Source organism: Acomys minous, assembly GCF_964271855.1.
Source record: "Acomys minous genome assembly, chromosome: 8".
In the NCBI taxonomy this organism is placed as follows: domain Eukaryota; kingdom Metazoa; phylum Chordata; class Mammalia; order Rodentia; family Muridae; genus Acomys; species Acomys minous.
In genome coordinates, this window is record NC_140489.1 from 77,952,533 (window position 1) to 77,970,626 (window position 18,094).

Genomic DNA, 18,094 nt, shown 5'->3' on the forward strand with positions numbered 1-18,094 from the left:
CTAGTACCAGTCCCCAAAGTTTAGAGTCCCCAGACTCTCCATTCTGTTTCTCAGGACAACACCAGTTAAGAACATTTGGAACACTAGAGCCTAGTCCTCTGTTTCTGCCAGCACTGGAAGGGACAAGTCTCAGTATCTCATTTTTCCACTCTCTTGGAGATATCTGCTCTATTTGGAGGGAAATAGAGATTGTAAAACTTGTCTAATAGCAAAGTGTTTTTTCCTTGGGGAGGAAAAAAAAAAACACTGGAGGATGATAAGAAGGTAACACACTGAACCCTCCCAGTACTAAGAGAAACCACTTCATTGAAATGCCTATGAATGTCCATTCACCATAAGTGTTGATCCCTTACAGCTTAGGCCTGGCCTGAAGAGAGTACCACATCAAGACTCCTAGCAGCAGGAGATATGGAACCTGAAGTGGCTACCTTTTGTAGCCAGGTGGGACTTTCAGTGGAGGGAGGGGAACACCAGCCCATCCACAAAACCTTTGGCCCAAAGTTTGTCATGTCACAAGATGTGCAGGGATAAAGATGGAGCAGAGATTGTGGGAATGGCTACCCAATGACTGACCCAGCTTGAGACCCATCCCATTGGAGAGAGCTGATACTCTGATACTATTAATGATACTCTGCTATGCTTGTAGACAGGAGCTTAGCATAACTGTCTTTTAAGAGACTTCATCTGTCAGCTAAAGGAAACAGTTAGAGACCCACAGCCAAACAATAGGTGGAGCCCAAGGAGTCTTGTGGAAGAGTGGAGGGAAGGATTGAGGGAGTTGGAAGGATCAAGGACACCACAAAAAGACCTACAGAGTAAAGTAACCTGGGCCTATGTCCTATGTGGGCTCACAGAGACTGAAGCATCAACCAGATAGCATGGATCTAACCCCAGTACACATATGTAGCAGATGTGCAGCCTGGTCTTTGTGTGGGGCCCCTAACAATGGGAGCAATATCTGCTCACAATAATGCCCAGACTAGGCAGTCCAGGTAGGGAAAAGGGACCTAAAAGCAGGCAACAGAGTCAGAGATAGCCCATGTGCCATTTCTTAGGGGACTCACATGAAGGCTGCACATCTGCTGCACATGTATATTTTGTTTTTTCCAGCCATGAAGGCACCTGACCCCCCAGGGTGTACTCTTTATGTGTTATGGCCCAGAGTATAAATTAATATTTTTTTGTATCTCTGATCAAATCAAGAACTGTCTTAAAGTCCTTCAGAATTGTATAGTAATAAACTGAGTAAATAATTTCCCCAAATAAGATAACTGATGGTTCCTAGGTTTAAATTTTTCCCTCTCTTCACTTATTCATCAAGAATTCATTGTGTACCTGTGCTGTACCACTCACTACACCAACTTTTTTATTAATTTATTCTCTCAGTAAAAGAACAAGGGTTTTTTCCCTTGTTCACAGGCAGTTAACAACCAAACATTGGGTGATATGTGAGAAAGTTGGTGGAAGGAGAAAAGGACCCGGAGAAGACCAACAGAGCCAACTAACCAGGGACCAGAGGGGCTTGCAGAGACTGAAACACCAACCAAGGACCGTGTATAGACTTGACCTAGGCCCCCTACAAAGATGTAGCTGATGGGCAGCTCAGGCTTCATGTAGGTCCTCTAGTAAGGGGAGTGGGGGGCAGGGAGGTGGGACTGGGAGGTAAGGAGGGATGGGGCTATGATCAGGATGTAAAATGAATAAATAAATAAAGGATTGATGTGTTGAACAGAGTAGCCTTATGGCAAATAAGAGCACTGCATATGTGTAAGAGGCACCATTATTGTCTAACAGAATACAGTGAAAATGTAGGCAAGGAAGCTGACCATATACTTGGAATGGCTGATTAAGAATTCCCATGTTGACCCATGCTGTAAGAGGGAGCCCACTCCTGACACCACATGGAGGACCAGAAACCGGAGACTAGATGGCCCAGAGACCTAGGATAGAACCAAACACAACAGGGGAAAATTCAATGAAATGATGCCCAGTGATATTCTGCTATATTCATAGATGGGTGCCTAAACCAGTTGTTACTAGGCAGGCTTCATCCAGCAACTGAAAGAAACTGATGCAGAGACCCACAGTGAAACATTAAGCGGAGGTCAGGGACTCCTGCCGAAGGGGGAGAGGAAGGATTGTAGGAACCAGTGGGATCAAGAGCAGCACAAGAAAACCCAAAGAATCAACTAACCAGAACTCACAGGAACTCACTAAGACTGAACCAACAACCAGAGGCCTGCACAGGTCTAAGCAGGTCCCTTGCATATTTGTTATAGTTGTGTAGCTTGGAGTTTTTGTGGGATTCCTACAAGAGAATGGGGCCTGTTTCTGATGCCTTTGCCTGCTTTTGAGACCCTTGTCCTTTTACTGAGAGAATAAATTAATTAAAAAATACAACCTTAAAAAAAAAAAAAAGAATTCTCATGTTAACATGACTTTAAAGAGTTCAGGGTTGGAAGGACAGTAAAAGTGTCAGTGTCCTTTGTAGAGAGTGATATGTCTGAACAAGGAAACATGAACAATTTCTATGGGAAAAATGGGGACCAACAGCTACTGTGCTTTAGAACACCCATACTACTGCACAAACTGTTGTCCGTTCTGGTTGGCTGATGCGCGAACTCCATGTTGGGTTTCGGGCAGGTGTATTTCATTCTATAGTGTCTGACTTCACCACCCTAGGTTCAAGAAGCAATGGTCTAGATGTTTACATGTGCATTGTAGTAAGCACAGTTAAGTCTTCTAGCCAAATAGCAAAAATACTGTTGGGTTTCATTCTAGGAATGACGCATGGCCTGGAGACATGGGTTTTATATGTGGGGACGAGAAAGAGAATGAGGAAAGGATTAGATTTGCGATGGAACTTGAATGTCACCTGAAATTTTGTGTCAACACATTTACTCACTCATTTAGCAGGGCAACACGATAGAAGGCTAGACCAAACAATCCAAGAAAGAGCAAAGGTATAAGTATCAGTTAATATGAAAGAGAAGAGTGTAGGAGTAGGAGTGAAAAGGAGCTCGGGTTGGCATACATCTCATTGCACAACTGATGTTTGCTTTGGATTTGTGATTATCTTGCCTCAAACTCCCAGAGACTGTGATTGCACAATGTTCCAATTTGCTCTATGTTAGGAAAGATGCGTGTGTGTGTGTGTGTGTGTGTGTGTGTGTGTGTGCGCGCGTGCGCGCGCGTGCGCGTTCCTGTGGCTTCATGTGTGTGCTGGTGCACATGCATGAGTGTGTACTTGCATGTGGAGGCAAGGATGTCTTCCTTGATTGACTTTAGGTGTCTTCCTTCGTCACTGCCCACTTTATTTACTGGGGCAGGGTCTGTTGCTGAACTTGGAGCTTGCCAATGTGGCTAGAGTAGCTAGCGAGCTTCTCCTTGGGAGTCCCAGCATCTGGCATTTTCTATGGATGCTGGGTACTGGACAGTGGGCCGCATGCTTTTGCGTTAGGTGATTAATCCACCACTGAACTATTTCTCTAGCAGATGAATTTCTTTAAGAGTTTCAAGCTTTACCTTTCATGATTGTCTTTGGAAAATGCAGAACGCAGCGAAATGAGGTAGACTTTCAGGTTTGAATGGTGAGTGACAGTGTTCGTGGCTTGCACCTAGTAATGGCCATTGACTAGACATCAAGAGCAATTTTCTAGAGAAATTACAGCAGTAGCTCAGGATCTGTGACACAAAAGGATGGCTGCAGTTCGGAGTTATTTCTTTGAGCCTAGTGCACTGGGACAGTGGGTTTATTCCACCAAGAAATGATCTGTACAGCTCACTCGATAATTTGGGTCAGCTTATGAAGTCCACTGTATGGAGGAAGCAGAGCTAATAGCTCCCTCTGCAAACGGGGGGGGGGGGGACCTGCTGCTAAGTAGACTCGACTGCACATTTGATGTAAGTCTAGGAAAGATAAACTAGAGATACATAGAAAGGACATTTTGTTGTTGTTAGTAACGTAAGTTGCAAAGGCAGTCTGAGTTTTTAGTAACATATTTCCAAAATAGTACCAGATGATGAGTTTCTTTTTAAAAAAAAGTATTTAAAAACTGTTATGTAATGCTCATAAACTAGCAAAAACCCTAAAGGTGTATAGTGACATTCTGAAAACAGGGTGTGCTGAAAACGTGAGTCCTGATGCAACATATCAGGTTGCCATTTATTTGAATTTTTTAATTCATCTTATCAGTAAGGGACTAGACAGGTTCTTTAGCATATGGGTCTGGAACTCAGTGGATGACTCCCGAAACGGTGATGAGTAGGTAGACAGTCTTGATAGGTATAGAGCTCAGAGGTGTGTGAGTGTGTGTGTGTGTGTGTGTGTGTGTGTGTGTGTGTGTGTGTATGTGTGTGTGTGTGTGTGTGTGTGTGTGTGTGTGTGTGTGTGTGTGTATGTTCCTGTGGCTTCATGTGTGTTCTGGTATACAGCTTTTGAGCTGCAAAGGCAGCACTCACAGAGTGAGAAGACCAGCCCCTCTCTCTATTGCCACTGTGTTCCAGGAGCAGATAACTGGAAATTGTTTAAGCTTTGGCTTCATCTTTAAAGAGGTAATAATAGCAGCTTATTTGGTGTGTACAAAGGGCTGCAAAAAGCTAGAGGGCACACTCTAAATGTATTTTCTTTGTGACCAACCCGTATCGTTGTTATTGAACACATGACTAGATTGTTAACAGATCCATGGAAAGATCACATGAAAGGGAAGGGCAGTGGTGTGCCCTATGGTAGTGTATTGTTGGGTACCCATCCTTCCCAGTTGTGAAAGTAAACCAAAGTCTTACAAAATATCATTCCCTTGGGCTGTTATCCCTGTTGTGTTAATTTTAAGAGATAAAGGAGTTATAGCAATTTTGTTTTTATTTAATTTAATTTTCTTCAGTTTAAACCTATGCATTTTTTCTAGACTAATGTTCAAATTAATTGAAGCTGCTAATTGAAACCGGATATCTATTATATGTTCTCATAATTTGCATTTATGTTCTGTTATTTTTACCTTTTTATTTTGGTTATCTCCCCATTTGAAGGCCAGCTTTATGTTATTCATAATGCACTCTATCATAGAATGACAAAAATGTAGGAGAGAAACTTCCTCATTCTAGTGTACTGTCCTGTATTGTATTTGGATAAAAAAGGTGTGAGAAGAGTTGAGCGTAAAAAAAAAAAAAAAAAAAAAAACCCAAAACATCTAATTGATAAATGTTGACCACTAAACCCTTGTATTACTAAGCAAATAAAAGCATTCTTAATTCATGTAAAATTAGATTTCAACTTTATCTCTACTTTGTGTAGATTGGAAGCTGGGGAGATGGCTCAGTTTGCAAAGTGCATGCCATGCAAGCCTGAGGGCTTGAATTGGGTTTCCCACTACCTACTTCAAGCAAGCAAGCAAGCAAGCAAACAATCAAACAATCACAGACACAGTGACAGAGACAAATGCATCATCACTGAAGTTTACTGGCAAGCCAGTCTATCCAGGTACACAGTTATAACTGTAAACGCAAAAACACATACACATGCGTACACTGAAATCACACAAAGGTATAGATTCAGTTGCTAATCTGTTGTTTCTGTGGCCACAGGGAGAAGGAGGCATATGCAGGCTCTAAGGCAGCCACGTATCATTGTAGGAACCGTGCACCGCCTCACACAGAGATCAGTGTTCCCTGAAACGGTTCAGGAGAACTCTTTAAATGACTGTATTCCAGTACACAGCTCTAATTGTAGTGATAACTGCAGCTTACTGTGGCTTATTGGAAATGAAAGTGCAGTCATTGGGAGCTAATGCATAGCAACACAGAAATGTCTTCGAGTTTTCTGGAAAACATTTAAGTAATAATGTATTTAGAATGTTTTAAAAGCGTGTTATGATTAGGCAGTTACTTGAAAGGTTGAATGTTAAAGAGAGTTCTTTAAATTTCAAAAACATTGATATTTCAAAGCCAGTTTCTTGTTTCTATGCCAGATTCACTCTCTACTCAAGTTATGAAGTAAAAACCCCATAGTTAAATACTTACCACAGATTGGTCTGGTACAGACAGTTTTTATGCGTATTGTATGTAGAAATAAGCAGCAATCATTACTAAAGTTAAGCTTTTGAGAGTTAATCTGGTGAGCTGAGTTATATTTGTAAATATATAAGGTGCCAGCTTTACAAAGGCATATTACACACTAAAAGCATGACGAGGGTCAAAGGACAGGCCACGGCCTTGGTGTGATTCAAGCTGCTTCCTGTACAGTCTCTGAAGGTTTCCTGGTCCTTCATAGTTATTAGTCACTTATTTATTTACCTATTTTTTTTTAAAAAATTACTTCTGAGTTACCAGTGAATTAAAAATATCTTGTGAGTGACAACTGAGGCATTAAGTTGAGGAGTAGATTCACTAATCTACTTTTTGTTCTATCTTCCCTGTACATTTCTATATCCCCCTTCTTTCTTTTCAACCACTTTCTCCAAACAGGATGTCAATGTCCAATATGCCGTGAGGAATGCATCCTGCCAGGTCTGATCCAATGTCAGTGTCTGGTTCTTTTGTTTTGAAAGCATATAATTTCTCACAAGCATTATACAGTCCTAAAATTATAAGTGTATAAGGTGTGCGTGATGCACGGAACAACTAAGGCTGGATTTCTGCTTTTTGTATGAGCAGGAAAAGAAGACATCTGTAAATCTTCATTCATGCCATATGAAGAATGGCATCTAATAGTAACTCATAGGGGTCCTTTAGTCAACAAGAAGCATTGTCTATGCCTAGACATTCACGTTTCAGCCAGTCTCAGAGCTAGTCCCATATGGTGGGATTAGCAATATAAGTTACCTGCTTGTTCTGCAGTTTAAATTCTCCCCATCCTGATTGTAGCCCCCTCCCTCATTCCTTCCCGATCCCCCCTCCCTCCTTCATCCCCTCTCCCTCCCTCCCTTAGTACTCAGGCAGGGGAGTACTATCTGACCTCAGCCTATCAAGTGTCATCTGTATTAGCTGTAACGTCTTCCTCTGTAGCTGGACATGGCTGTCTTGCCAGGGGGGAGTGATCTAAGTTCGGTGGCCAGAGTGCATACCTGAAGTAGTCCCCACTCTTCAGACGTGGGAGCTGCAAGGAGACTGTGCTACTATATCCAAACAGTGGATCTAGTTCTGCATCAGCAAGTCCTCAGTAGTTACTGCCTCACAAATATGTCTGTCAGATATATTGAGCCAGAAGACTGAAGAAGATTAGAGAGTTTTGGGTGACTATTCAGGTAGAGAGCTGTCTCTGTCATCTTTTCATTTGGAAAGCTACTAACCTGCACTGCCAGCATATTCAGATCATCAAGTTTATTCCATCTCAAGTCTCTGAGGGAATTGAAGACCAGGTAGCCTAGTTTTACAACGAAGCTTAATTGTTTAGAGGTTAAGATGTTTTTAGGTCTAGATAGGTGTTCTAAGTTGATAATGACAATATGTGACGGAGATTGATTTATATTCAGAAATTTAGATGCGCCAAAATAGGAAAGATGTCTTCTTCAAGGCTGTCAAATACAAATAGCCAAAACACTAAGAATATAAAATTTATATAATTCCTGATTGTGTCACAGTTTTTCTTGCCATAGGTAATCTAGTGTGTGTGTGTGTGTATGTGTATACATAATATATATAATATAAATGTATATGTAAAAAATTTACTTCTGAGCTGGAGTCTTACTATATAGTTCAAGGTTGTCTTCAGTTTGTGACATTCTTGCTTCTGCCTCCCAGGTACAGAGACTCCAGGCATATGCTGCTTGCTCAGCTTGTGGTTACTTTTTTAAAATATTATTTTCAATAATTGCTTTTGAGTATTTTATATGGTGTATTTTGGTCATGTTCACCTCACTCTCCCAGTTCCTCATAGATCCCCACTCTCACTCCCTTACCCGGCAAACTTCATCCTCCCCACTTTCAAATAAATGAGTCCAGTATGTATGTGCTGCCCAAACACTCTTGGGTGTGAGGCCTGGCCTGGAAAGTGGTTGATGATCTACCATGGGTCATACTTTTAAAGAAAACTCACTCCCCTTCTCTCATCAGCCACCTCTTGTTGTCAGCAGCTGCCCAGCTCCGGGTGTGACGTCATATCCACTTCCCTGCTCCATGCTTAGATTTTTGTCACCCTGAGCTTTCACAGTTCTTGTGCATGCTATTGTCACAATTGCTGCCTTGCTGTATCCACAAAACACTGTTTCAGTCTAGTCATCCACTGTCTCTGCCTTTTACAGTATTTGTCTCCCCTCTTCTGTGATGAGCCTTGGGCCTCTCAAGAAGGAACGAGATATAGATGTCCCATTTAGGGATTTGCAATCTAAAGTATTTTGTTCTCTTCATGTTGACTTGTTGTGAGTCTCTGTGCTAATTGCTTTCAACTGTAAGAAGACCCTTCTCTTACAAGAGCTGAGAAATGCACTCCTCTATGGAGCATGCAATAAGTCATTAGGAGTAGGCTTAATACTGCATTTATTTAGCAGAATCATAATTCTAGTAGGTTTTTCTTTAGGGCCTGTGACCTATCTAGCAATAAAGTCTTGGCCATGATAATGTTGGCAGGCATGGGTTCCATAATTTGGAGTGGGCCTTGAATCTAGAAAGTGGTTACTTCCACATTAGTGACATGATTGCATGGGTGGGCAATGTCTTGCCAGGTCAGCTGTTCTTGTAGCAGTCAGGGACACAGCTGAGTAAGAATAAAGCCCGTTTTTCTCCTCCCATAACTAGCATGCATGAAGGCTAACTGGTCACCATGAAACTTCCAGGTCAATGCCAGCTTTATTCTCCTATGTTCTATAAGTGTAATATAGCATGTTTTCAGCAATACAGTCTTCCTGTCAAGTTCTGGGCAGTAACCAAGAGCAATGTTAGTAGCTTCTAATGTTTGAGGATCTATGGGTCCCCACTAGCCAGCAACGCCAAAAGAAGTATCTTGTTTGGGTTACTAGGCTTTTTTTTTTAAAGTCTATGTTGTTTTGTAGAGGTAATACACCCCTCCCCATTAGAGTGGCTGCATTTAAACTCTCTCAGCAGTGCTCACTCACTCCCTCTGTATTTTTTTGTGTGTGTATACACACACACAGACATATATATGTTGTATATTTATATGTATATCTTTTTAGGAAGGGGTTACAGCAGTAGATTTTCATATGATGTCTTTGGAATGCCTTTACTGTTAATCATCCCTCCCTATGTTCCCTGCTCTAACCTGCATCCCTAACCTTATTAACCCTTTTGTTCCATCATCCCCCTCCCCATGCTTATGTTGCCATGTTCTATCTCTCCTCTCTTGAAAACCCCTGGCCCCATGGTCCCTTACTAGTTTTCTCACCTCTGTGGGTATTCCAAACAAAACACATATATATGAAGACTCAAAACCTAACATCTATATATGAGAAAAACATATAATATGTCTTTTTCAGTCTGGATACTTTAGTCAGGATGATTGTTTACAGCTCCAACCCAGACTGTCACTGGGGATCAGGAATGTATTCAGAGCATTTAGGAGATATTTCAGGCTACATTCTTTTTTTTTTTTTAAATGACAAAGCCCTATTTGCTCAATTAAAATAATCTATAAAGTGAAATCCTTCTAAAATGTACTCTTTTACTTATTTTGAATTATTGAATTAGGTAGCAGAAAACATCTTGATAATTTTCACCAGAAAGATGTAGTGACAAGGTGGTGGTGACAAGTAGCAGCTGAGACATAAACCTATTTATTAGTTTATCTCTCAGAACAATAGCTCAATTATGATGATACACTGTATCTAGATGCATCTTGTGACTATGAATAGGTATGCAGGTGACATTTTTACAGTCAGTATGAGAATGAGATCTTTCTTTTCAGGTGTCAATGTCTGAATAACCATTTTCCTATATAAAAACAAAAAGATTTAGCTCTGGACTTTTCATCCTTCTGTAGAGATATTATTGCTTTCTTGCTGACATAGAAACCACAAATTTATAGATAGTGCTGATAAAATGAGAACATCAGTGTAACTTTTGAAAAGGATTTACCAAAATGTCCATTTTTAGTGTTATTCAGTCTTCGTACTTATCAAACCCTGGCGAGAGTGTCTATGTAGCCCTGCTGTTCTGCCAATCTGCTTTAATAGCTCAATGGCATCTTTCTACTTAAGATCTCTACAGCATCAGTGTTCTTAGTGCTGTTATGTATTTCTTCAAAGAAGTATGTATTTATATCCAGCTTTATACTTTCTTACAAAAATAGTAATAACACTTTCAAAATACTGATGGGAAATGAGTCTCAATAAATATGCTGTTTTCTTAAGGTAGTGAGACATAATTCTCAGAGCTCTAGTATCTTCTGTATAATGCACTGCAGGTCAGATCTATTTTAGTTAGATGCTTACTAAGTGCAGTTTAGACATTTCTTTCTTTCTTTTTTTTTTTTTTAGTTTGACTTTCCAGTAAACAGGAAAATGTCCTTGGAATAGCTTTTCCCCTAAGTGCCTGGATGTGGGAGTGCTTTCAGACACGAAGCAGAAAGCCCCTAAATTCCCTTTGCAGACTCAGTCCATCCAGTTAGTGGCACTCCTAGAAAGATTGGCTTTTACTGCTTTTAGCAGGAACAAGATTGCGAAAGACTTCAAGAAGTGGAAGCTGTGATGGGGATTTTTTTTGTCACTCCTATGGTTTATGACCTATTTGTTGCTTTTTTAGGCCATTAATTTCCCGCCCTCCAACTGCTTCTATTTCTACAAGTAAATATTTGACAATAATAGCTAAAAAATCTGTGTAGGGAGATATTTATATCCATAACTCCAGAAATTGGTCTCCATTTTCTATAGGAATGGAAAGAGTGATGAAATGGCAAATTGGAAGCTAACTGTCACATGCAAAGTGCTTTTTCAATCACGGGCTTCTTTAATCCCTAATGCTTGTGTTCACAACAATATCTTGTGCTGCAAGCAAGATGGATGCTGGCTTTCCCCCTTTCCAGTGCTGGGGAAATAAACCTAGGTCCTCATATATACCAGGCACACGCTGCAGCACTGAACTGTTAACCGCAGCTCATGCTTTCTCTTCTCTTCCTAAAGAGTTAGAGAACTAAGAAGTTGATGTGACTCTCAAAGAGCTAAGTCAAGTTGTGGCCAAGCTAAGATCTAGAGCTCGCTGTCTGGTTTTCAGGGACTGACATAATCTGGGTATCACACAGTGTGGTTTTCTTATACTCCAGGTTTCTTCTTCTCCGCCATCCACACTTGGACAGCCACTGTCATCTGAGAGCAGGTTGTGATTCTCCAAACTCAGCCACCAGCCCTGCGATCCCCACAATGAGCTCTCCAGTGCAGCCAGGTCAGTCCTGTTGTTTTGTACTTTATCTGGAGGATATTGCTTTGTGTTGCTTCAAAGCATGCAATTGAAGTCATCAAGGGACATTTTTTTTCTTTATGAGGATTAAATAATAGAATAGTATAATTTGAATTTTACATTCTGTAGTTAATTCTCTATTAACCCAGTTTACTTTCTGAGTAATTTCATTTGCATTGTTGTCTGAGCACTGAGCGTTGATTCATTTGTTCCTAAACTAATGATAAGATTAAATTTTCTGTAGTTAGAAGTATTAAATATGATGCAAGAATTTACTTCATACCCATAGTCTTTCTGTTTGCTTCTAAATTATTCTGTCAGGCTTGGAAGTCAGTTCATGTGTTGACTCCACTTCCATCTCGTTGACACACAGGAAGGAAATTTTCCTCCCCACCCTTCTTTGCTGCCCCTCCTATTTCCTATATACATATTTAATCTCAGCACCTGCTTCCTATGAGACCAGAGTGATATGTGTGGCTCATGTGCTGCTGTGATCAGGGCAGCCAACACCCACACCCCCAGGAACAGGGTGTTGCTTTAAGAGCAAGTATAATCCAAGCTCTGAGAAGATGGAGTAAGGTCAACTACCAAGTGTTTGTCACAGATAGACTGTAGAAGCATTTCCTGCTTTAGTCATTATAGGAGCAGTTATCTCTGTGTATTCTGTGGCATGGTGATATAGTTGAGTTATCCCACTCTCTAGGTCAAAGATAAAGTAATATGACCATGTCCCCTGGATTGGGAGGCCTGGTGGCACTGAGAGGAAAGACAGCAGGCTACCAAGAAGAGACTTGATACCTATGAGCGTATAAAGGGGGAGGAAGTCCTGCTCAGTCACAGTCATAGGGGAGAGGAGTAAGGGAAAAATGGGAGGGAGGGAGGAATGGGAGGATACAAGGGATGGGATAACCACTGAGATGTAACAAGAATAAATTAATAATAAAAAAAAAGAGTTGCTGTGGCCATGGTATCTTCTTCACAGCAATATAAACCCTAACTAAGACAGAAGTTGGTACCAGGGACTGGGGTGTTACTGTGATAGGCCTGACCATGCTTTTATTGGGAGGAATGTGGACTTTGGGTCTTTGGATTAGAAAAGCAATTGAATGCTTTAAGTGGAGCTTAATGGGCCATACAAGTAGGAGCATGGTAGAGAGTGGTGCTGAGGGTGATTTGAACTGAGGGGCCCAGCTTGAGAGGTTTCAGTGGAGAAGAATTTTAGTACGTAGCCTAGTGACTGTTCTTGTGATCATATTTCAAATCCTGTGTTTAAGGATTTAGCTCCATTCAGTTAGTTAATAATAATAATAAAAAAGCCTGATGTTAAATGGAATAAGGGGAGTGGACCTCAGGGTAATTCCCTATCCAGTTAAACTTCCAACTCATGAAAAGGAATTAAAGAAAAGTTTAGGACCAGGTGTGGTGGTGCAAGCCTTTAATCGCAGCACTCTGGAGGCAGAGTCAAGTAGATCCCTGAGACTGAGACCAGCCTGGTCTACTTAGGCAGTGAAGGAAACCATTAGAAAGAGAAAGCTGGTGATGATGTAATTGAATGAGCGAGTTATGCCCATACCCCTGCCCCAGCAAGCAGCAGAACTTCAAACCTTCCTCCATGTGGTTATGGGTTTAGAATGAAGGACAGAAGATAGGGGCTATGGAATCCCCTTCCATGGCTAAGGAAAACTGCTGAGGCCAGGCATGTGTCATGGATGGCCCTGCATGGAGGCCTAAGAGGCCATTGCATGAAGCCTTGAAGTAGAAGCCTGGATTGCTTTGGCGACCCTGGGATGATGGAGATGCCAGGGCCATGGGATACCTGCTGAGGAGAGCTGCTAACAGGGAGGGGAACCAGCCCAAGAGACTGAAGTGTGCTGCAGCCAACAATGCTGAAAGGAGCTGGAGATCTGAAGGGTGCCTTGACCTTAGACATGGAGATGCAGAGTTTGGAGTTTGCCCAGTTGGGTTTTGGTTTGACTTTGGTCCTATGTTTCCTCACTATACTCCTATTTGTAATGATAATGTATATTCTGTGCCATTATATGTTGGAAGTATGTGATTTACATTTTGATATTGATTTTATAGGGGTTACAGTTAAGAGATTACCATGAGTCTTGGAAAAGACTTTGAACTTTGGATTTTTAAACAATGGTCATGGTGTCTCTTTACAGCATCAGAAACCCTAACTAAGGTACTATTTGAGAAGAGGGTCAAGAACTGGTGATTTTTACAAGTTCCTTTGGTAAAGATGCTATTGCTATTGCTGTGTGCAGGACAAGCTTTCAAATTGCAAGTCTCAGTTTCTATTCTTTTACCCCTTTCTCTTCATCCCCACAGAGCCTGCTAAAGTGTTCTGTGAGCTGTGCTATTCACTACAGTTACAGGATAGCATCATTACTTTATTTATTGATATGGTCTTAAAATTATATCTTTAGAATCTTTGTAGCATTGAAGTATATGGGCATTTATTTTAATTTAAAATTAGCATTTCAAAATTGCATAGTTAAAAAAGGTAATTAATTTAGAGCCACCAGAATGAAATATATTTTTTCTCATGGTAATATTTGACAATTAAAATAGACATACCCTGTCCCATGGAACACTGATTTTATAATATGAAAATATCCTTTGAGGCTCCTATTTTGATGTACAAGTTCTTACCAGGGGTGGTAATTGTCCAGTTATGAGAAGAGAAAAAGTAGTCGATAAATATGAAGAGGTGGAATAAGCTCATTTGATCTTGGGACCACTAATATTTTCTTGTATATTCTTTTAAAAATTATATATATACATATATATATGTATATATATATATATACAAATTATATATACATACATAGACACACACAAAAGTCTCAATTAAATGAGAAGTATTTATGAATGAAATTTGAAAGTCTCATATAGGTGGTGGGGGTGATTTCCATTCTGTGCAAATAGTACACTCTAACCAGAGTCTTAGAATACACTTTGCGTAAAAAAGAAAATGCTTTTGGTACAGTTGTCAAAAGGCTCTTATATTGTTCTTTCTAGGGACCTATAGAGACATTTATCACTGGTAAGATAAAAAGCCAATCATTTCAATCAGAAAATATTTTTCTTACTTTTCTTCTTCTAAGCTCTAAAGAGAGAATTGAATTGGCCTTATCCAGTCATCCATTTATTTTGCTTTCTTCCATAAACAGCTCTCCGGGTTGTGCACAAGACAGAAATATAGACTCACTCCGGTGGTTCCAAAACTTCTTTAATAGTCTTTCAGATTATTTATGTTTTTCTTGGAAACTGGTCCTGCGGTAGCATGAATTCTTATTTTCCCCATGTATAGACACTAGTCTCAGAAACGTTTTTCTATCCATATTCAAATACGGTTGATATTCAAGGAAAATGATTACTGTGTTGATCATGTATTCAGTCAAACAATAAGTACTGATTTTTGTATGTAGCCCTTGTTGGTTGTTATTTTAATCTTGCTACCCTAATATTGTTCAAAGTTAGAATTATGGGGATTCTATTAGGTGCACTGGAGCCTGTCTCCCCAGGGTTGTCTGCTGAGTGCTGCAGCTGAAGTATTTACTCATCCACCCCATCCTTACCGAGTGCCTACTCTTCACCAGGTCATATGTTTCCAAGCAGGAATATAGCCTATTAAAACATACATTCTACTTTTGGACAAAACAGTGAAAGTTTTGGTCCACTCAGTATCATGCATATTTTAATGTAAGACTAAAAACCCTTTTCTTTTTGACAGCAGTCTAGAATCCGTGTCTTTTATATGGATGGCCAAATTTCAAAGAAAAAAAAAGTTAAAGGCTCAGCCATCTTTGTATTTTCCAAACAGCAGATAAGAGAAATCATGTAGGTCATTTTGTGTTCAAATGCAGATTCCCAGGCTCCTTTTCCCCAAAGAGCTTTACAGTACAGCCCTAGAGGGCCAGGACTTAGGTGCAGGATATTGCCACATGCAAACTACTCTTGATTTCTCTAAAAGCACTAGCGTTTCTCATCGGGCAGCATTGAGAAAAAAAAAAAAAGGTACATAGTTAAACTGTACCTTGGTGTAAGTCTCTTTTGTTAGCTAACACCACAATTCAGTTGTTTTGCTCTCTGACAATAGCCGGACAAACAACTAGGGCACTGAAGCCGAGCGGAGGTGGTATATTCCATGAGGACAATTCCAGGGTCTTACAGGTCTGTTTTTGCTTTCTGGACCATCCCAGTTTTCTGAGGTGAGAGAAGGGCCAAGGAGGTGCTTGCAGAGCCCATTTATTTATTTATTTATTTATTTATTCCAAGAGAAGTTTAAAACTGTATTAACACAGAACAGATTTTCATGCCCACCCCTCCCCACAAATGAAGAAAACATGTTTGCGCTGAATTGTCTTAAGAATAAAATACTTGGGTACACCAATCCCAAAGTGATCTTGGCATGATTTTTAATGTTGACAAATATAAATTTAATGCTATAATTTTTAAGAAAATGTGTCTACTGGAATGTTTTAAAAGCACAGGGCCAATGTGTGTGACACCCCTAGGACTGTGAGAGGCTTTGGCCTTTGAGGCTTCTCAGTAGCTTTTTAAATTAATGTGGCCAAAGCTTGCTCTTTGCCACATCAGCTCATAGCATTTGTTGTGTGACGATAACTTGTTCCCCTCTCGCTCATCATTAGAGGAATACTTACAACTACTATTCTACCAGCTGAAAGTCAGGGAACAAGCTTATTTATTTAGGCAGAGGCATCACAAGAAGCTGTCCATCTTCTCATGTTCTATTTGTTTACTCACTAGCAAATCTTGGGCAAAAATTAGTTAAGGAATTTCCCTTTGTGTCTCTATTTTGCTAAACAGCTGTATCCCCTTATAGAAATGTAGACTAGATTTAACTAATGATCAAAAAGTTCTTTGAAATATAAATTGTTATGGAAATGCTAAGTAGTATAAACAATTCGAGGGCAAGCATTAATAAAAGCTTTGCCGCAAGCATTTTTAAAGGGAACTAATAAAGGCTTCATGGTTCAATTAATACAGCACAACAGTGAGTTTTCTAGAAGCATATGGGACCCAGAAGGCCTGCCCCTGTTTTTAAAATTTACGAACTCTTTAATGATTCACCACTTTCACTCCAGCGCATCACCCACTGTGGTGCCATTTAGTCATTAAGTAGGAAGCGAAAATCAGGACAAAGTTGCAAACAAATACCATAATGTTCAAGTGTGTATTTTTCTTCAGTTTTTTCCAATAAGTTACCATAAAAATAAAAGCTAATGAAATAGAATCATAGCACAAGTCAAGTAGGTTATGGCTTCCCTAGATACACACTAAAACTTGGCTTTGTAGTGAGATGCGGGTCAGATCCCATTACATGAAGCACCAAGTAATAAAACACTTCAGGCTCTTAGCCAGCTATTTATTTCAAGTAATATTCAAAACTATTTCAAGACAATAAGATAGATTAGTCCATTGGAGTCTGGTGTGACAAGATTTCATCCCAGGTTACAGTATTCATGGGAAGCACTGCTATAAATTTATTAATTATTTTGGACTATTTTTTCAGGTTAAATGATAAGTGATTTATTATTTTGCTCTTCCAAGTAAAACTTTCTTAAATTGAAATTTAAGTTTGAAACATAGAGATGACATTTTATTAATTTTCCAATTCCCAAGTGATGGTGCTTTAGTAGAAAGGCAAATGCCTTTCCCCAGAATGTCCAGTGAGACACCTGGCTGTCCTTAGAATGTCCAGTGAGATGCCTGACTTGCCCCAGAATGTCCAGTGAGCTGCCTGACTTGCCCCAGAATGTCCAGTGAGATGCCTGACTTTTGCCAGAATGTCCAGTGAGATGCCTGACTCTCCCCAGAATGTCCAGTGAGATGCCTGACTCTCCCCAGAATGTCCAGTGAGACGCCTGACTTTTGCCAGAATGTCCAGTGAGATGCCTGACTCTCCCCAGAATGTCCAGTGAGACACCTGACTCTCCCCAGAATGTCCAGTGAGAGCCTGACTCTCCCCAGAATGTCCAGTGAGATGCCTGACTCTCCCCAGAATGTCCAGTGAGACACCTGACTCTCCCCAGAATGTCCAGTGGGATGCCTGACTCTCCCCAGAATGTCCAGTGAGATGCCTGACTCTCCCCAGAATGTCCAGTGAGAGCCTGACTCTCCCCAGAATGTCCAGTGAGATGCCTGACTCTCCTCAGAATGTCCAGTGAGACGCCAGACTTTCTCTACATTGTTCAGTGTAAATGTATTTGGACAACTTATTTGCTTTCAGATTTGCTCCGCATAGTTAGTGTGGATAGCTCACAGTTTAGTGATTGCTCATTGTCTTCACAGTTATAACACCATGAACAAACCTTACAACATGGCACAAACAGAGGGCCAGGTTATTTCTGTCTCCTATGGAGTCTAGAAGTGCTTTCCTGAGCAGTGGCTGGTTGCTGTGCAAGGCCTTTGCACTTCTTCAGTATGGCTTCAAGATACTTTCTGCTTCTGTTTGGATGATAGAAGGGATGTGGAAGAAGTGAATTGTGGTAACAGCTTCTCTGCTTCTGTTCATATATCATTGGATATAATTTATTCCCTGGGTGTAGGTAACTAGAGGGGAGGCTGGGAAATGAAGTAGTGTAGTGTAGTGGTAGCCTTCCAAGAAGGGAATTCGTGTGGTGAAGAGCCAGCTAGCCTCTAATTTGTCTTGAACATGTATGATGGTTATGAGTTGGAATAAGGTATTATACATATATAGTATGGTGTGATATGTTTTTGA

At 40.4% G+C, this 18,094-nt stretch overlaps 1 protein-coding gene across 21 annotated transcripts in view; it reads left to right on the forward strand.

Annotated features, from left to right (window-relative positions):
- Positions 1-18,094, forward strand: part of HDAC9 (histone deacetylase 9) — an 861,568-nt gene that overhangs the window by 74,518 nt on the left and 768,956 nt on the right. For all 21 annotated transcript variants that reach the window (XM_084791695.1, XM_084791697.1, XM_084791698.1 and 18 more), the window contains one exon: positions 11,207-11,325. In XM_084791695.1, coding sequence (XP_084647821.1) covers positions 11,304-11,325 — 22 coding nt within the window. In that variant the 5' untranslated portion in view covers positions 11,207-11,303. The remainder of the gene's footprint in view (positions 1-11,206; positions 11,326-18,094) is intronic.